The following is a 21,039-nucleotide window of genomic DNA, read 5'->3' as shown; positions in this document are numbered from 1 at the left end:
TGTCCGGATGGCATCTTGCCAGCCATGGACTCTTCCGTTACGACCAGACCTTCTGTCACAAGGTCCTTTTTTCCATCCGGATCTGAAATCCTTAAATTTAAAGGTATGGAGATTGAACGCTTGATTCTTGGTCATAGAGGTTTCTCTGACTCCGTGATTAATACTATGTTACAGGCTCGTAAATCTGTATCTCGAGAGATATATTATAGAGTCTGGAAGACTTATATTTCTTGGTGTCTTTCTCATCATTTTTCTTGGCATTCTTTTAGAATACCGAGAATTTTACAGTTTCTTCAGGATGGTTTAGATAAGGGTTTGTCCGCAAGTTCTTTGAAAGGACAAATCTCCGCTCTTTCTGTTCTTTCTCCAACATAGGTGTGTCCGGTCCACGGCGTCATCCTTACTTGTGGGATATTCTCTTCCCCAACAGGAAATGGCAAAGAGCCCAGCAAAGCTGGTCACATGATCCCTCCTAGGCTCCGCCTACCCCAGTCATTCTCTTTGCCGTTGTACAGGCAACATCTCCACGGAGATGGCTTAGAGTTTTTTAGTGTTTAACTGTAGTTTTTATTATTCAATCAAGAGTTTGTTATTTTGAAATAGTGCTGGTATGTACTATTTACTCAGAAACAGAAAAGAGATGAAGATTTCTGTTTGTATGAGGAAAATGATTTTAGCAACCGTAACTAAAATCCATGGCTGTTCCACACAGGACTGTTGAGAGCAATTAACTTCAGTTGGGGGAACAGTGTGCAGTCTCTTGCTGCTTGAGGTATGACACATTCTAACAAGACGATGTAATGCTGGAAGCTGTCATTTTCCCTATGGGATCCGGTAAGCCATGTTTATTACGATGGTAAATAAGGGCTTCACAAGGGCTTATTAAGACTGTAGACTTTTCTGGGCTAAATCGATTCATTATTAACACATATTTAGCCTTGAGGAATCATTTTATCTGGGTATATTGATATTATAATATCGGCAGGCACTGTATTAGACACCTTATTTCTTAGGGGCTTTCCCAAAGCATAAGCAGAGCCTCATTTTCGCGCCGGTGTGGCGCACTTGTTTTTGAGAAGCATGGCATGCAGTCGCATGTGAGAGGAGCTCTGATACTTAGAAAAGACTTTCTGAAGGCGTCATTTGGTATCGTATTCCCCTTTGGGTTTGGTTGGGTCTCAGCAAAGCAGATACCAGGGACTGTAAAGGGGTTAAAGTGTTAAAACGGCTCCGGTTCCGTTATTTTAAGGGTTAAAGCTTCCAAATTTGGTGTGCAATACTTTTAAGGCTTTAAGACACTGTGGTGAAAATTTGGTGAATTTTGTACAATTCCTTCATGTTTTTTCGCAATTGCAGTAATAAAGTGTGTTCAGTTTAAAATTTAAAGTGACAGTAACGGTTTTATTTTAAAACGTTTTTTGTACTTTATTATCAAGTTTATGCCTGTTTAACATGTCTGAACTACCAGATAGACTGTGTTCTGAATGTGGGGAAGCCAGAATTCCTGTTCATTTAAATAAATGTGATTTATGTGATAATGACAATGATGCCCAAGATGATTCCTCAAGTGAGGGGAGTAAGCATGGTACTGCATCATTCCCTCCTTCGTCTACACGAGTCTTGCCCACTCAGGAGGCCCCTAGTACATCTAGCGCGCCAATACTCCTTACTATGCAACAATTAACGGCTGTAATGGATAATTCTGTCAAAAACATTTTAGCCAAAATGAACCCTTGTCAGCGTAAGCGTGGCTGCTCTGTTTTAGTTACTGAAGAGCATGACGACGCTGATATTAATATCTCTGAAGGGCCCCTAACCCAATCTGAGGGGGCCAGGGAGGTTTTGTCTGAGGGAGAAATTACTGATTCAGGGAACATTTCTCAACAGGCTGAACCTGATGTAATTGCATTTAAATTTAAGTTGGAACATCTCCGCATTCTGCTTAAGGAGGTATTATCCACTCTGGATGATTGTGAAAAGTTGGTCATCCCAGAGAAACTATGTAAAATGGACAAGTTCCTAGAGGTGCCGGGGCTCCCAGAAGCTTTTCCTATACCCAAGCGGGTGGCGGACATTGTTAATAAAGAATGGGAAAGGCCCGGTATTCCTTTCGTCCCTCCCCCCATATTTAAAAAATTGTTTCCTATGGTCGACCCCAGAAAGGACTTATGGCAGACAGTCCCCAAGGTCGAGGGAGCGGTTTCTACTTTAAACAAACGCACCACTATACCCATAGAGGATAGTTGTGCTTTCAAAGATCCTATGGATAAAAAATTAGAAGGTTTGCTTAAAAAGATGTTTGTTCAGCAGGGTTACCTTCTACAACCAATTTCATGCATTGTCCCTGTCACTACAGCCGCATGTTTCTGGTTTGATGAGCTGATAAAGGCGCTCGATAGTGATTCTCCTCCTTATGAGGAGATTATGGACAGAATCAATGCTCTCAAATTGGCTAATTCTTTCACCCTAGACGCCACTTTGCAATTGGCTAGGTTAGCGGCTAAGAATTCTGGGTTTGCTATTGTGGCGCGCAGAGCGCTTTGGTTGAAATCTTGGTCGGCTGATGCGTCTTCCAAGAACAAGCTACTAAACATTCCTTTCAAGGGGAAAACGCTGTTTGGCCCTGACTTGAAAGAGATTATCTCTGATATCACTGGGGGTAAGGGCCACGCCCTTCCTCAGGATCGGCCTTTCAAGGCGAAAAATAGACCTAATTTTCGTCCCTTTCGTAAAAACGGACCAGCCCAAAGTGCTACGTCCTCTAAGCAAGAGGGTAATACTTCTCAAGCCAAGCCAGCTTGGAGACCAATGCAAGGCTGGAATAAGGGAAAGCAGGCCAAGAAACCTGCCACTGCTACCAAGACAGCATGAAATATTGGCCCCCGATCCGGGACCGGATCTGGTGGGGGGCAGACTCTCTCTCTTCGCTCAGGCTTGGGCAAGAGATGTTCTGGATCCTTGGGCGCTAGAAATAGTCTCCCAGGGTTATCTTCTGGAATTCAAGGGACTTCCCCCAAGGGGGAGGTTCCACAGGTCTCAGTTGTCTTCAGACCACATAAAAAGACAGGCGTTCTTACATTGTGTAGAAGACCTGTTAAAAATGGGAGTGATTCATCCTGTTCCACTAAGAGAACAAGGGATAGGGTTCTACTCCAATCTGTTCATAGTTCCCAAAAAAGAGGGAACGTTCAGACCAATCTTAGATCTCAAGATCTTAAACAAGTTTCTCAAGGTTCCATCGTTCAAGATGGAAACCATTCGAACTATTCTTCCTTCCATCCAGGAAGGTCAATTCATGACCACGGTGGATTTAAAGGATGCGTATCTACATATTCCTATCCACAAGGAACATCATCGGTTCCTAAGGTTCGCATTCCTGGACAAACATTACCAGTTCGTGGCGCTTCCTTTCGGATTAGCCACTGCTCCAAGGATTTTCACAAAGGTACTAGGGTCCCTTCTAGCGGTGCTAAGACCAAGGGGCATTGCAGTAGTACCTTACCTGGACGACATTCTGATTCAAGCGTCGTCCCTTCCTCAAGCAAAGGCTCACACGGACATCGTCCTGGCCTTTCTCAGATCTCACGGCTGGAAAGTGAACGTGGAAAAGAGTTCTCTATCCCCGTCAACAAGGGTTCCCTTCTTGGGAACAATTATAGACTCCTTAGAAATGAGGATCTTTCTAACAGAGGCCAGAAAAACAAAACTTCTAGACTCTTGTCGGATACTTCATTCCGTTCCTCTTCCTTCCATAGCTCAGTGCATGGAAGTGATCGGGTTGATGGTAGCGGCAATGGACATAGTTCCTTTTGCGCGCATTCATCTAAGACCATTACAACTGTGCATGCTCAGTCAGTGGAATGGGGACTATACAGACTTGTCTCCGAAGATACAAGTAAATCAGAGGACCAGAGACTCACTCCGTTGGTGGCTGTCCCTGGACAATCTGTCACAAGGGATGACGTTCCGCAGACCAGAGTGGGTCATTGTCACGACCGACGCCAGTCTGATGGGCTGGGGCGCGGTCTGGGGATCCCTGAAAGCTCAGGGTCTTTGGTCTCGGGAAGAATCTCTTCTACCGATAAATATTCTGGAGCTGAGAGCGATATTCAATGCTCTCAAGGCTTGGCCTCAGCTAGCGAGGACCAAGTTCATACGGTTTCAATCAGACAACATGACGACTGTTGCGTACATCAACCATCAGGGGGGAACAAGGAGTTCCCTAGCGATGGAAGAAGTGACCAAAATCATTCTATGGGCGGAGTCTCACTCCTGCCACCTGTCTGCTATCCACATCCCAGGAGTGGAAAATTGGGAAGCGGATTTTCTGAGTCGTCAGACATTGCATCCGGGGGAGTGGGAACTCCATCCGGAAATCTTTGCCCAAGTCACCCAGCGGTGGGGCATTCCAGACATGGATCTAATGGCCTCTCGTCAGAACTGCAAAGTTCCTTGCTACGGGTCCAGATCCAGGGATCCCAAGGCGGCTCTAGTGGATGCACTAGTAGCACCTTGGACCTTCAAACTAGCTTATGTGTTCCCGCCGTTTCCTCTCATCCCCAGGCTGGTAGCCAGGATCAATCAGGAGAGGGCGTCGGTGATCTTGATAGCTCCTGCGTGGCCACGCAGGACTTGGTATGCAGATCTGGTGAATATGTCATCGGCTCCACCTTGGAAGCTACCTTTGAGACGAGACCTTCTTGTTCAGGGTCCGTTCGAACATCCGAATCTGGTTTCACTCCAGCTGACTGCTTGGAGATTGAACGCTTGATTCTATCGAAGCGAGGATTCTCAGATTCTGTTATTGATACTCTTGTTCAGGCCAGAAAGCCTGTAACTAGAAAGATTTACCACAAGATTTGGAAAAAATATATCTGTTGGTGTGAATCTAAAGGATTCCCTTGGGACAAGGTTAAGATTCCTAAGATTTTATCCTTCCTTCAAGACGGATTAGAAAAAGGATTATCTGCAAGTTCCCTGAAGGGACAGATTTCTGCCTTGTCTGTGTTACTTCACAAAAAGCTGGCAGCTGTGCCAGATGTTCAAGCTTTTGTTCAGGCTCTGGTTAGAATTAAGCCTGTTTACAAACCTTTGACTCCTCCTTGGAGTCTCAATTTAGTTCTTTCAGTTCTTCAGGGGGTTCCGTTTGAACCCTTACATTCCGTTGATATTAAGTTATTATCTTGGAAAGTTTTGTTTTTAGTTGCAATTTCTTCTGCTAGAAGAGTTTCAGAATTATCTGCTCTGCAGTGTTCTCCTCCTTATCTGGTGTTCCATGCAGATAAGGTGGTTTTACGTACTAAACCTGGTTTTCTTCCAAAAGTTGTTTCTAACAAAAACATTAACCAGGAGATTATCGTACCTTCTCTGTGTCCGAAACCAGTTTCAAAGAAGGAACGTTTGTTGCACAATTTGGATGTTGTTCGCGCTCTAAAATTCTATTTAGATGCTACAAAGGATTTTAGACAAACATCTTCCTTGTTTGTTGTTTACTCCGGTAAAAGGAGAGGTCAAAAAGCAACTTCTACCTCTCTCTCCTTTTGGATTAAAAGCATCATCAGATTGGCTTACGAGACTGCAGGACGGCAGCCTCCCGAAAGAATCACAGCTCATTCCACTAGGGCTGTGGCTTCCACATGGGCCTTCAAGAACGAGGCTTCTGTTGATCAGATATGTAGGGCAGCGACTTGGTCTTCACTGCACACTTTTACCAAATTTTACAAGTTTGATACTTTTGCTTCTTCTGAGGCTATTTTTGGGAGAAAGGTTTTGCAAGCCGTGGTGCCTTCCATTTAGGTGACCTGATTTGCTCCCTCCCTTCATCCGTGTCCTAAAGCTTTGGTATTGGTTCCCACAAGTAAGGATGACGCCGTGGACCGGACACACCTATGTTGGAGAAAACAGAATTTATGTTTACCTGATAAATTACTTTCTCCAACGGTGTGTCCGGTCCACGGCCCGCCCTGGTTTTTTTAATCAGGTCTGATATTTTATTTTCTTTAACTACAGTCACCACGGTACCATATGGTTTCTCCTATGCAAATATTCCTCCTTAACGTCGGTCGAATGACTGGGGTAGGCGGAGCCTAGGAGGGATCATGTGACCAGCTTTGCTGGGCTCTTTGCCATTTCCTGTTGGGGAAGAGAATATCCCACAAGTAAGGATGACGCCGTGGACCGGACACACCGTTGGAGAAAGTAATTTATCAGGTAAACATAAATTCTGTTTTTTCACAGAAAGATTGCTATTCTTCCTGATATTCATTGTTTTGTACAAGCTTTGGTTCGTATAAAACCTGTCATTAAGTCAATTTCTCCTCCTTGGAGTTTGAATTTGGTTCTGGGAGCTCTTCAAGCTCCTCCGTTTGAACCTATGCATTCTTTGGACATTAAATTACTTTCTTGGAAAGTTTTGTTCCTTTTGGCCATCTCTTCTGCTAGAAGAGTTTCTGAATTATCTGCTCTTTCGTGTGAGTCTCCTTTTCTGATTTTTCATCAGGATAAGGCGGTGTTGCGAACTTCTTTTGAATTTTTACCTAAAGTTGTGAATTCCAACAACATTAGTAGAGAAATTGTGGTTCCTTCATTATGTCCTAATCCTAAGAATTCTAAGGAGAAATCATTGCATTCTTTGGATGTTGTTAGAGCTTTGAAATATTATGTTGAAGCTACGAAATCTTTCCGTAAGACTTCTAGTCTATTTGTTATCTTTTCCGGTTCTAGGAAAGGCCAGAAAGCTTCTGCCATTTCTTTGGCATCTTGGTTGAAATCTTTAATTCATCTTGCCTATGTTGAGTCGGGTAAAATTCCGCCTCAAAGAATTACAGCTCATTCTACTAGGTCAGTATCTACTTCCTGGGCGTTTAGGAATGAAGCTTCGGTTGACCAGATCTGCAAAGCAGCAACTTGGTCATCTTTGCATACTTTTACTAAATTCTACCATTTTGATGTATTTTCTTCTTCTGAAGCAGTTTTTGGTAGAAAAGTTCTTCAGGCAGCGGTTTCAGTTTGAATCTTCTGCTTATGTTTTTTGTTAAACTTTATTTTGGGTGTGGATTATTTTCAGCAGGAATTGGCTGTCTTTATTTTATCCCTCCCTCTCTAGTGACTCTTGTGTGGAAAGATCCACATCTTGGGTAGTCATTATCCCATACGTCACTAGCTCATGGACTCTTGTTAATTACATGAAAGAAAACATAATTTATGTAAGAACTTACCTGATAAATTCATTTCTTTCATATTAACAAGAGTCCATGAGGCCCACCCTTTTTTGTGGTGGTTATGATTTTTTTGTATAAAGCACAATTATTCCAATTCCTTATTTTATATGCTTCGCACTTTTTTTCTTATCACCCCACTTCTTGGCTATTCGTTAAACTGATTTGTGGGTGTGGTGAGGGGTGTATTTATAGGCATTTTAAGGTTTGGGAAACTTTGCCCCTCCTGGTAGGAATGTATATCCCATACGTCACTAGCTCATGGACTCTTGTTAATATGAAAGAAATGAATTTATCAGGTAAGTTCTTACATAAATTATGTTTTTTACTCAAATCTGTTTGTGGTTCCCAAAAAAGAGGGAACCTTCAGACCAATTTTGGATCTAAAGATCTTAAACAAATTCCTCAAAGTTCCGTCGTTCAAGATGGAAACTATTCGTACCATCCTACCACTGATCCAGGAGGGTCAATATATGACTACAGTGGATCTAAAGGATGCTCATCTTCACATTCCGATACACAAAGATCATCATCGGTTTCTCCGGTTTGCCTTTTAAGACAGGCATTACCAGTTGTAGCTCTTCCCTTGGGATTAGCTACAGCCCCAATAATCTTTACAAAGGTTCTAGGATCACTTATGGCGGTCCTAAGGCCGCGGGGCATAGCAGTAGCCCCTTATTTAGACGACACCGTCTTCCAAAAACTTCCAAATTGCCAAGTCTCATACGGACGTAGTACTGGCATTTCTGTGGTCGTATGGGTGGAAAGTGAACAAGGAAAAGTGTTCTCTATCCCCACTCACAAGAGTTTCCTTTCTAGGGACTCTGATAGATTCTGTAGAAATGAAAATTCACCTGACGGAGTCCAGGTTATCAAAGCTTCTAAATTCCTGCCGGGTTCTTCATTCCATTCCGAACCCTTCGGTGGTTCAGTGTATGGAAGTAATCGGCTTAATGGTAGCGGCAATGGACATAGTGCCGTTTGCACGCTTACATCTCAGACCGCTGCAACTATGCATGCTCAGTCAGTGGAGCGGGGATTACACAGATTAGTCCCCTCAACTGAATCTGGACCAAGAGACCAGGGATTCACTTCTCTGGTGGCTATCTCGGGTCCATCTGTACAAAGGTATGACCTTTCGCATGCCAGATTGGACAATTGTTAGGACAGATGCCAGCCTTCTAGGTTGGGGTGCAGTCTGGAACTCCCTGAAGGCTCAGGGATCGTGGACTCAGGAGGAGTCTCTCCTTCCATTAAATATTCTGGAACTAAGAGCGATATTCAAGGCTCTTCAGGCTTGGCCTCAGTTAGCAACTCTGAGGTACATCAGATTTCAGTCGGACAACATCACGACTGTAGCTTACATCAAGCATCAAGGGGGAACGAGAAGTTCCCTAGAGATGTTAGAAGTTTCAAAAATAATTCGCTGGGCAGAGATTCACTCTTGCCACCTATCGGCTATCCATATCCCAGGTGTAGAGCACTGGGGCGGATTTTCTAAGTCGTCAGACTTTTCATCCGGGAGAGTGGGAACTCCATCCGGAGGCATTTGCACAACTGATTCATCGTTGGGGCAAACCAGAACTGGATCTCATGGCGTCTCGCCAGAACGCCAAGCTTCTGTGTTACGGATCCAGGTCCAGGGATCCCAAGGCGACACGGATAGATGCTCTAGCAGCGCCCTGGTCTTTCAACCTGGGTTATGTGTTTCCACCGTTTCCTCTGCTCCCTCGACTGATTGCCAAGATCAAGCAGGAGAGAGCATCGGTGATTCTGATTGCACCTGCGTGGCCACGCAGGACCTGGTATGCAGATCTAGTGGACATGTCATCCTTTCCACCATGGTCTCTGCCTCTGAAACAGGACCTTCTACTTCAGGGTCTTTTCAACCATCCAAATCTAATTTCTCTGAGGCTGACTGCCTGGAGATTGAACGCTTGATTTTATGAAAGCGTGGCTTCTCCGAGTCAGTTATTGATACCTTAAGACAGGCACGAAAGCCTGTCACCAGGAAAATTTACCATAAGGTATGGCGTAGATATCTTTATTGGTGTGAATCCAAGGGTTACTCATGGAGTAAGGTCAGGATTGCTAGGATATTATCTTTTCTCCAAGAAGGTTTGGAAAAAGGATTGTCAGCTAGTTAAGCGTCTGGCAGATGTTCCAGACGTTCAGGCATTTTGTCAGGCTTTAGTTAGAATCAAGCCTGTGTTTAAACCTGTTGCTCCACCATGGAGCTTAAACTTGGTTCTTAAGGTTCTTCAAGGAGTTCCGTTTGAACCTCTTCATTCCATAGATATCAAGCTTTTATCTTGGAAAGTTCTTTTTTTGGTAGCTATTTCCTTGGCTCGTAGAGTCTCTGAGCTATCTGACTTACAATGTGATTCTCCTTATCTGATTTTTCATACGGATAAGGTAGTCCTGCGTACCAAACCTGGGTTCTTACCTAAGGTGGTATCTAACAAGAATATCAATCAAGAGATTGTTGTTCCATCCTTGTGTTACACAATTTGGACGTGGTCCGTGCTTTAAAGTTTTACTTACAAGCTACTAAAGATTTTCGTCAAACATCTGCTTTGTTTGTTGTCTACTCTGGACAGAGGAGAGGTCAAAAGGCTTCGGCAACCTCTTTTTCTTTTTGACTAAGAAGCTTAATCCGCTTAGCCTATGAGACTGCTGGACAGCAACCTCCTGAAAGGATTACAGCTCATTCCACTAGAGCTGTGGCTTCCACTTGGACCTTTAAAAATGAGGCTTCTTTTGATCAGATTTGCAAGGCGACGACTTGGTCTTCACTTCATATTTTTTCAAAATTTTACAAATTTGATACTTTTGCTTCTTCGGAGGCTATATTTGGGAGAAAGGTTTTACTGGCATTGGTTCCTTCCATTTAAGTTCCTGCCTTGTCCCTCCCTTCATCCATGTACTTTAGCTTTGGTATTGGTATCCCACAAGTAATGGATGATCCGTGGACTGGATACACTGTACAAGAGAAAACACAATTTATGCTTACCTGATAAATTTATTTCTCTTGTGGTGTATCCAGTCCACGGCCCGCCCTGTCATTTTAAGGCAGGTAATTTTTAAATTTAAACTACAGTAACCACTGCACCCTATGGTTCCTCCTTTCTCGGCTTGTTTGGTGTCCTCTTGCAACTTCCTGTTGGGAATGAGAATATCCCACAAGTAATGGATGATCCGTGGACTGGATACACCACAAGAGAAATAAATTTATCAGGTAAGCATAAATTGTGTTTTTCATGTGCTTTCCCCTATACTTTCTAATGTGACGTTTAAGTCACCCCTTCCTTGAGATATTAAGGGAGTGACATATTCACAGACTGATCTCTCTGTTCTATTGTTTTCTAACTGACCCTCCCCCCCTTTGCCTAGTTTAAAAGGTTATCTAAACGTGCTACCATCCTTTCCCCCAACACACCAGCACGCATGTCATTTTCTCACCTACTCTGAGGGTTCTGTATAAAACCTAATGTAATTTTTTTAACAGTTAAAGGGATACTAAACCCACTTTTTTTATTTAATGATTCAGATAGAACATGCAACTTTCTAATTTACTCCTATTATTAGTTTTTCTTTGTTCTTTTGACATCTTTTTTTGAAAAGCAGGAATGTAACGTTTAGGAGCTGGCCCATTTTTGGTTCAGAACTGGGTTACGCTTTCTCGCTATTAATTTGCTGAATGTAACCACCAATAAGCAAGCCCTATCCAGGGTGCTGAACCTTAAATGGGTCGGCTCCTAAGATTTACTTTCCTGCTTTTTTAAATAAAGATAGAAGAAAAATTAGAAAGTTGCTTAAAATTGCTGCTCTATCTGAATCATGAAAGAAAAAAAAAATGGGTTTAGTGTCCCTTTTAATGGCTGTTAATTTTCATAAGATTTCTTACCAAAAGTATCTATTGACATTTATAGCAAATCATCATATCTGAAACCAACTCATTGTTTCATCTTATCAAAAAAGTGAATTGCTGGTGACTTTTTGCTTTTCTGTCCTTAGCTTTTTGATGAGGATAATCCAGTGCACATGGCTGGTCATAAGTATCTGTTCACTACAGAAGGGCATTTGGTGCCCATTGACCCTCGCCTGAGGGATAAATCATGGCAGGACATCTTCATAACTGAGAAAAAGCCGCCTCGGAATAATGAGAAGCTCTCCCAGACCAAGCTAAAGACTGCCAATTCCAGTTCTAATGTAAGTAAAACAGGGCAAAACTGTGCAGTGACGTGTTGTGTACAGCGTGGATATAAATAACTGTTTGTTTAATGGTACATTACATTTTTCTCTATATGCATAGTATATAGTATCAGTTGCAAAAGATCTGCATCAATAATCATTTAAAACTGTCAGTTTGTTAGCAAATGTGCTGAATTTTGCAAACTTAGAGCAGTCCAGAAATATGTTTTCTCCTTTTGTTATATTCTGCATAATTTTAAAAAACTATATGGGTTTCATTTTGAGTTTAATATCCACTTTGTTTCCTTGATCACATGAGATCACTTGGCTTGGGATCTGCATTTTTTTAGATAAAACAGGAAATATTTTGGGTTTGAGCTGGGCAGAAGGTGGTTTGTCTTGCTAAATAATATTTATTATTGCATTTTTTGACTGGCTTTGTGAGATAGGTTTTTCTATTGTTTGAGATGAGCTGTCTATCTCACGTCCTTCCTTGGATCAAATGTCTGCAGTATCCTTCATGTTCTACGTCGGTATGATTTGTTCCTTAGTATTAAAAAGCTAGCTGCCCTCTTGCTTTTCTCACCTGTGTGTTTGACCTGCTTGCACTTATACCACTGTCTATCTCACTATTTATTTGTTTTTTGTTTTGCTTTTGCCTTTAGTGTTACAGAGTTCCTGCGGAGCGCACATTTTCCCTTCCACTGAAGAGTGTCTACATGCGTCAGATTGATCAGATGGTTGGTCTCCTATAGCCAATGAAGACTGGGGCTTGGCCTGTGCAGTTATGGTTGTGTGAAAGGCAACAAAGTCTTCCAGTCATGAATTGATAATACATCTTCTCTACTGGGATTTTCTTGTAGAATCAAAGTTTTCATGTGCAGAGCTGTTTGTGTGACGGCATTCTCTGACTGTATGGGGGCGCCATGGTTTCATGAGCTCAGATGTTGCCTCCGAAAATATTTTGCACGAATCACTGACTTTAAAAATTTCTCAGGGACTGTGTGCAAGTTTACACACCAAATTGTCTTCCAGTTCTTCATCCCAAGGGACCAGTAAGACGTCGGTAGGGTGATGCAACTTTGTTATTTAATGCCTCATATGCTGCAAGGACCTGGACCTCTGAGCTGTCACCTTGACACATTGTGAACATTTGGTTATTGCCACAATGTGTTTTTATTTTATTGCCAAGTTCTAATTTAATATTCATTTCAGAGAGAGAAAGTGATGTTGCTTTGAGGTCCAATTGAAATGTTGCCAAATGCCTTTATAGTGCCTCAGCCAGTCTTGCCAGTATTTTATCTCAACACTGTCCCTGTCTGAAGTTCCCATCACTAAGGACCAGCTGTTCTCCAGTGGCCATCCTATTTCTTCCCACATGAACCTTCAGCCACACGTTATCTGTGCACTGTTTGGCCTTTTTCCCCCTATGATACGGATTAAATTGTCCTGGGATTTGCAGCTGCACCTTCTTTTATTGAATATTAGTGCCTTAAAATTACTTTCTTTCATGTAATTAGCAAGAGTCCATGAGCTAGTGACGTATGGGATATACATTCCTACCAGGAGGGGCAAAGTTTCCCAAACCTCAAAATGCCTATAAATACACCCCTCACCACACCCACAAATCAGTTTTACAAACTTTGCCTCCCATGGAGGTGGTGAAGTAAGTTTGTGCTAGATTCTTCGTTGATATGCGTTTCGCAGCAGGCTGGAGCCCGGTTTTCCTCTCAGTGTGCAGTGAATGTCAGCGGGATGTGAAGAGAGTATTGCCTATTTGAATTCAATGATCTCCTTCTACGGGGTCTATTTCATAGGTTCTCTGTTATCGGTCGTAGAGATTCATCTCTTACCTCCCTTTTCAGATCGACGATATACTCTTATATATACCATTACCTCTGCTGATTCTCGTTTCAGTACTGGTTTGGCTTTCTACTACATGTAGATGAGTGTCCTGGGGTAAGTAAGTCTTATTTTTGTGACACTCTAAGCCAGAGCTTTCCAAACTTTTCATGTTGGTGACACACTTTTTAGAACTACATCATTTCCCGACACAGTAATTCAGTTGTACTAGCAAAAAGGAGGTTAAACTAACTTGTTTTAAGAGATACGGACACATACATGAATTATATATTAATGAAATGTATTTACAAGTAACAGTAAGTATGTGCAAGAATTAAAAAAAAGTTTAACACCAATAGCTACTTGATATTTTAATGGGATGTATGAGTTTGATGGGATGAAAACAATTTCTGAATATTTGGTGGAATATTAGATAAAGACACTCGCATTTCATCATCAAGCATTTCTTAAGCTTCCACTTCCTATCCATATATCAAGAGCAGGAGCAGCAATGCACTACTGGGAGCTAGCTGCAAAAAAACCCCCACTGACTTCAGCTCAGCATTTAAGCTGTAGCCCTCAGAGCTCGGTGAGTCTGATTGACTACTGCCCGCGCTGCAAACACACTGCTCTCCCACTCCCTGACTACACATGCAGTCACGAGCCAATTAAGGAGACTACACGTGCAATCAGGAGCCAATGTGCCGCCAATGGGAATAGTTTCAGTTTCCACTGAGCTGAGCCAATAGGTTAAGATGATCTGTGTCCCCTAGGTATCAATCACGTGTCAATGTGATATGCGTAGCAGGCAGGTGGAAAGTCAGAAACCAAAAAAAAATTAAAAAAAATTTGTGCTGAAGCAGGGACACACCTACACACTGCTGCTGACACACTAGTGTGTCCCGACACACAGTTTGGAAAGCACTGCTCTAAGCTATGGTTGGGCACTTTTATATAAAGTTCTAAATATATGTGTTTAAACATTTATTTGCCTTGATTCAGGATGTTCAACATTCCTTATTTCAGACAGTCAGTTTCATTATTTGGGATAATGCATATGAATAATCAATTTTTTCTTACCTTAAAATTTGACTTTTTCCTGTGGGCTGTTAGGCTCGCGGGGGCTGAAAATGCTTCTTTTTATTGCGTCATTTTTGGCGCTGACTTTTTTGGCGCAAAAATTTTTTCTTTGTCATTTCCGGCGTCATACTTGTCGCCGGAAGTTGCGTAATTTTTTTGACGTTTTTGCGCCAAAAATATCGGCGTCACCGGATGTGGCGTCATTTTTGGCGCTTAAAGTATTTAGGCGCCAAACAATGTGGGCGTCTTTTTTGGCGCTAAAAAATATGGGCGTCATTATTGTCTCCACATTATTTAAGTCTCATTGCTTATTTGCTTCTGGTTGCTAGAAGCTTGTTCATTGGCATTTTTTCCCATTCCTGAAACTGTCATTTAAGGAATTTGATCAATTTTGCTTTATATGTTGTTTTTTCTATTACATATTGCAAGATGTCTCAGATTGACCTTGAATCAGAAGATACTTCTGGAAAATTGCTGCCTGATGCTGGATCTACCAAAGTTAAGTGTATTTGTTGTAAACTTGTGGTAACTGTTCCTCCGGCTGTTGTTTGTAATGAATGTCATGACAAACTTATTAATGCAGATAATATTTCCTTTAGTAATGTTCCATTACCTGTTGCTGTTCCATCAACATCTAATATTCAGGGTGTTCCTGTTAACATAAGAGATTTTGTTTCTAAATCTATTAAGAAGGCTATGTCTGTTATTCCTCCTTCTAGTAAACGTAAAAGGTCTTTTAAAACTTCTCATTTTTCAGATGAATTTTTAAATGAACATCATCATTCTGATTCTGTTTCTGATAATGATTTTTCTGGTTCAGAGGATTCTGTTTCAGAGGTTGATACTGATAAATCTTCATATTTATTCAAAATGGAATTTATTCGTTCTTTACTTAAAGAAGTCTTAATTGCATTAGAAATAGAGGAATCTGGTCCTCTTGATACTAAATCTAAACGTTTGAATACGGTTTTTAAATCTCCTGTAGTTATTCCGGAGGTTTTTCCCGTCCCTGATGCTATTTCTGAAGTAATTTCCAGGGAATGGGATAATTCATTTACTCCTTCTAAACGGTTTAAGCAATTATATCCTGTATCATCTGACAGATTAGAGTTTTGGGACAAAATCCCTAAGGTTGATGGGGCTATCTCTACTCTTGCTAAACGTACTACTATTCCTACGGCAGATAGTACTTCCTTTAAGGATCCTTTAGATGGGAAAATTGAATCCTTTCTAAGAAAAGCTTACTTATGTTCAGGTAATCTTCTTAGACCTCCTATATCTTTGGCGGATGTTGCTGCAGCTTCAACTTTCTTGTTGGAAGCTTTAGCACAACAAGTAACAGATCATAATACTCATAGCATTGTTAATCTTCTTCAACATGCTAATAACTTTATTTGTGATGCCATCTTTGATATCATTAGGGTTGATGTCAGGTATATGTCTTTAGCTATTTTAGCTAGAAGAGCTTTATGGCTTAAAACTTGGAATGCTGATATGTCTTCTAAGTCAACTTTGCTTTCCCTTTCTTTCCAGGGTAATAAATTGTTTGGTTCACAGTTGGATTCTATTATTTCAACTGTTACTAGGGGGAAAGGAACTTTTTTACCACAGGATAAAAAATCTAAAGGTAAATTTAGGTCTGCTAATCGTTTTCGTTCCTTTCGTCACAATAAGGAACAAAAACCTGATCCTTCCCCTACAGGAGCGGTATCAGTTTGGAAACCATCTCCAGTCTGGAATAAATCCAAGCCTTTTAGAAAGCCAAAGTCAGCTCCCAAGTCCACATGAAGGTGCGGCCCTCATTCCAGCCCAGCTGGTAGGGGGCAGATTACGATTTTTCAAAGAAATTTGGATCAATTCGATTCACAATCTTTGGGTTCAGAATATTTTTTCACAAGGGTACAGAATAGGCTTCAAGATAAGGCCTCCTGCAAGAAGATTTTTTCTTTCCCGTGTCCCAATAAATCCAGTGAAGGCTCAAGCATTTCTGAAATGTGTTTCAGATCTAGAGTTGGCTGGAGTAATTGTGCCAGTTCCAGCTTTGGAACAGGGGCTGGGATTTTACTCAAATCTCTTCATTGTATCAAAGAAGGAGAATTCCTTCAGACCAGTTCTGGATTTAAAAATATTGAATCGTTATGTAAGGATACCAACATTCAAAATGGTAACTATAAGGACTGTTCTGCCTTTTGTTCAGCAAGGGCATTATATGTCCACAATAGATTTACAAGATGCATATCTGCATATTCCGATTCATCCAGATCACTATCAGTTTCTGAGATTCTCTTTTCTAGACAAGCATTACCAGTTTGTGGCTCTGCCGTTTGGCCTAGCAACAGCTCCAAGAATTTTTACAAAGGTTCTCGGTGCCCTTCTATCAGAGAACAGGGTATTGTGGTATTTCCTTATTTGGACGATATCTTGGTACTTGCTCAGTCTTCACATTTAGCAGAATCTCATACGAATCGACTTGTATTGTTTCTTCGAGAACATGGTTGGAGGATCAATTTAACAAAGAGTTTGTTGATTCCTCAGACATGGGTAACCTTTTTAGGTTTCCAGATAGATTCAGTGTCCATGACTCTGTCGCTGACGGACAAGAGACGTCTGAAATTGGTTTCAGCTTGTCCAAACCTTCAGTCTCAATCATTCCCTTCGGTAGCCTTATGCATGGAAATTCTAGGTCTTATGACTGCTGCATTGGACGCGATCCCCTTTGCTCGTTTTCACATGCGACTTCTTCAGCTCTGTATGCTGAACCAGTGGTGCAGGGATTATACAAAGATATCACAATTAATATCTTTAAAACCGATTGTACGACACTCTCTGACGTGGTGGACAGACCACCATCGTTTAGTTCAGGGGGCTTCTTTTGTTCTTCCGACCTGGTTTGTGATCTCAACAGATGCAAGTCTGACAGGTTGGGGAGCTGTATGGGGGTCTCTGACAGCACAAGGGGTTTGGGGATCTCAGGAGGCGAGATTACCAATCAACATTTTGGAACTCCGTGCGATTGTCAGAGCTCTTCAGTCGTGGCCTCTTCTAAAGAGAGAGTTGTTCATTTGTTTTCAGACGGACAATGTCACAACCGTGGCATATGTCAATCATCAAGGAGGGACTCACAGTCCTCTGGCTATGAAAGAAGTATCTCGAATACTTGTATGGGCGGAATCCAGCTCCTGTCTAATTTCTGCGGTTCATATCCCAGGTATAGACAATTGGGAAGCGGATTATCTCAGTCGCCAAACATTACATCCGGGCGAACGGTCTCTTCACCCAGAGGTATTTCGTCAGATTGTTCAAATGTGGGGACTTCTAGAAATAGATCTGATGGCTTCTCATCTAAACAAGAAGCTTCCCAGGTATCTGTCCAGATCCAGGGATCCTCAGACGGAAGCAGTGGATGCATTGTCACTTCCTTGGAAGTATCATCCTGCCTATATCTTTCCGCCTCTAGTTCTTCTTCCAAGAGTGATTTCCAAGATTCTAAAGGAGCATTCGTTTGTTCTGCTGGTGGCTCCAGCATGGCCTCACAGGTTTTGGTATGCGGATCTTTTCCGGATGGCTACTTTCCAACCGTGGACTCTTCCGTTAAGACCAAACCTTCTTTCGCAAGGTCCTTTTTTCCATCAGGATCTCAAATCCTTAAATTTGAAGGTATGGAGATTCAACGGTTGATTCTCAGTCATAGAGGTTTCTCTGACTCCGTAATTAATACTATGTTACAGGCTCGTAAATCTGTATCTAGGAAGATATATTATCGAGTCTGGAAGGCTTACATTTCTTGGTGTTCTTCTCATCATTTTTCTTGGCATTCTTTTAGAATTCCTAGAATTTTACAGTTTCTTCAGGATGGTTTGGATAAAGGTTTGTCTGCAAGTTCCTTGAAAGGACAAATCTCTGCTCTTTGTTCTTTTTCACAGAAAGATTGCTAATCTTCCTGATATTCATTGTTTTGTACAGGCTTTGGTTTGTATAAAACCTGTCATTAAGTCAATTTCTCCTCCTTGGAGTTTGAATTTGGTTCTGGGGGCTCTTCAAGCTCCTCCGTTTGAACCTATGCATTCGCTGGATATTAAATTACTTTCTTGGAAAGTTTGGTTTCTTTTGGCCATCTCTTCTGATAGAAGAGTTTCTGAATTATCTGCTCTTTCTTGTGAGTCTCCTTTTCTGATTTTTTTCATCAGGATAAGGCGGTGTTGCGAACTTCATTTAAATTTTTACCTAAGGTTGTGAATTCTAACAACATTAGTAGAGAAATTGTGGTTCCTTCATTGTGTCCTAATCCTAAGAACTCTAAGGAAAGATCGTTGCATTCTTTGGATGTAGTTAGAGCTTTGACATATTATGTTGAAGCTACTAAAGATTTCCGAAAGACTTCTAGTCTATTTGTTATCTTTTCTGGTTCTAGGAAAGGTCAGAAGGCTTCTGCCATTTCTTTGGCATCTTGGTTAAAGTCTTTGATTCATCATGCTTATGTTGAGTCAGGTAGAACTCTGCCTCAAAGGATTACAGCTCATTCGACTAGGTCAGTCTCTACTTTCTGGGCATTTAGGAATGAAGCTTCGGTTGATCAGATTTGCAAAGCAGCAACTTGGTCTTCTTTGCATACTTTTACTAAATTCTACCATTTTGATGTGTTTTCTTCTTCTGAAGCAGTCTTTGGTAGAAAAGTACTTCAGGCAGCTGTTTCAGTTTGATTCTTCTGCTTATAATTTCAGGTTTTTTTTCATCATATGATTTAAACTTTGTTTTGGGGTGTGGATTATTTTTCAGCGGAATTAGCTGTTTTTATGTTATCCCTCCCTCTCTAGTGACTCTTGCGTGGAAGTTCCACATCTTGGGTATTCATTATCCCATACGTCACTAGCTCATGGACTCTTGCTAATTACATGAAAGAAAACATAATTTATGTAAGAACTTACCTGATAAATTCATTTCTTTCATATTAGCAAGAGTCCATGAGGCCCACCCTTTTTTTGAGGTGGTTATGATTTTTTTGTATAAAGCACAATTATTCCAATTCCTTATTTTTTATGCTTTCACACTTTTTTTTCTTATCACCCCACTTCTTGGCTATTCGTTAAACTGATTTGTGGGTGTGGTGAGGGGTGCATTTATAGGCATTTTGAGGTTTGGGAAACTTTGCCCCTCCTGGTAGGAATGTATATCCCATACGTCACTAGCTCATGGACTCTTGCTAATATGAAAGAAATGAATTTATCAGGTAAGTTCTTACATAAATTATGTTTTTCTCCAAATTGTGTAATGAAGGTTATTTTTGTGTTCACAAACCACCTGTTTTGGAATAATTTTGTTTGCATCTGGTTTCTGATTTTTATTATTTTTTTTTATTCCAAATCAGGGCATTTTTTTTTTATTTATAGAAATGAACTCACAAATTTAAAGATGTAAGGAACAATATGTGAATGAAGTTTTTTTATGATTAATTACGAATTCACAATATTTTTTACCTTTTTTATATACCTTTTTGTTTTGAAGCGGATCGGTATTGTGAACATGTATGCATCTGAGCAGCGTAACTGCGTATTCCTGTCGCAGCTCTCAAGTGTTATAATTCTTAAGTATGCAGGAATTATTTTTGCATTGTATATTATTCAAAGTTTTATTTTTAATATAAAACCAAATTTATTAAATACTTTTTTTTGACTGTATGTTGGTAAGTCATTTAACACAAGAACTTGGGGTGAGGGACTTGCCTTGTACCATCTTAGCAAGTCATCTCCTATAAAGAGGCACCAAAAATCCATACACTGAGTAATCATGAAACATATATAATGCCAAAATATTTATTTTTAAATGAAATAGTTTATGTAATATATTCATGAAGAGCAAATAAGTTATGTTATTGAATGTTTGCAACCATCTGGGTATTTGCTTGTGGTTTCTTGCTCATTTAGTTAAACCAACACTAATGCATTTTTTCATTGCGTTTTTATTTAACCTGTTCAAAGTCTTCCACACAGTTTGATAATTAGTTTCTTCCTTCTATTAGAGGGGGGGGGGGGGGGATGTTTCACCCTGTATGTGGGTTGGGGCTTCTGCTGCTGATTAGACTCCTGTTGCTGTTTAGTGGAAAGAATCTGAAGTATTACATAAAGATAGGGATAATTATTATGCATTCAATGCTAAGCTCTGGTGTAGGACCAATTCAAGTGGATTTTATGAATTTGATACATTACGGTATCCTGCATAAACCTTCCTAGGTGCACATAAAAGCCCTTATCCATCACATGTATTGCATTGGCCCAAGCTTAGGGTTGAATAGCCCAGCTCTATGATGGTTTACTGAATGCCATTCTGAACCCAACTGCAGTAAAGTGTAAATCTTCCTGAACTTACTTGCAAGTCTGCATCCTACACAGTTCTTCTTGAGCCTAAGTTCTTGTGAGACACACACACCCTTACCTGTCTTAGTCTAGGTAGTGCAACACTGTCATGTGAATGCCTGTCTCAGGCCAAGTTCTGGATTTGAGGAACAGTATGTTCTCTTGTGTTTGCATAAGGTGTGTGTGTGTGTTATGCACGTTTACGTAGAACAGTATTGGGCATTACAATTGTCTAGTTTAAGATTGTCATAATGCATTCCTGAGCCCAAAAGCACAACTATATTATGTATGTTCTTTTCTAGGTCAGAGTGCGGGATATTATAATTTCTTCCTAAAAGTCTATACAAGCCAATAAC

At 41.0% G+C, this 21,039-nt stretch overlaps 1 protein-coding gene across 2 annotated transcripts in view; it reads left to right on the top strand.

Annotated features, from left to right (window-relative positions):
* Positions 1 to 20,008, top strand: part of EDEM1 (ER degradation enhancing alpha-mannosidase like protein 1) — a 92,545-nt gene extending 72,537 nt beyond the window's left edge. For both annotated transcript variants that reach the window (XM_053720783.1, XM_053720784.1), the window contains exons 11-12: positions 11,235 to 11,429; positions 12,077 to 20,008. In XM_053720783.1, coding sequence (XP_053576758.1) covers positions 11,235 to 11,429; positions 12,077 to 12,166 — 285 coding nt within the window. In that variant the 3' untranslated portion in view covers positions 12,167 to 20,008. The remainder of the gene's footprint in view (positions 1 to 11,234; positions 11,430 to 12,076) is intronic.
* The last annotated feature ends 1,031 nt before the right edge of the window (positions 20,009 to 21,039 follow it).

The sequence above is a fragment of the Bombina bombina genome, chromosome 7 (assembly GCF_027579735.1).
Source record: "Bombina bombina isolate aBomBom1 chromosome 7, aBomBom1.pri, whole genome shotgun sequence".
NCBI lineage: Eukaryota > Metazoa > Chordata > Amphibia > Anura > Bombinatoridae > Bombina > Bombina bombina.
Note: the sequence above shows the minus strand (reverse complement) of the source record. Positions and strands in the feature narration are given on the sequence as shown.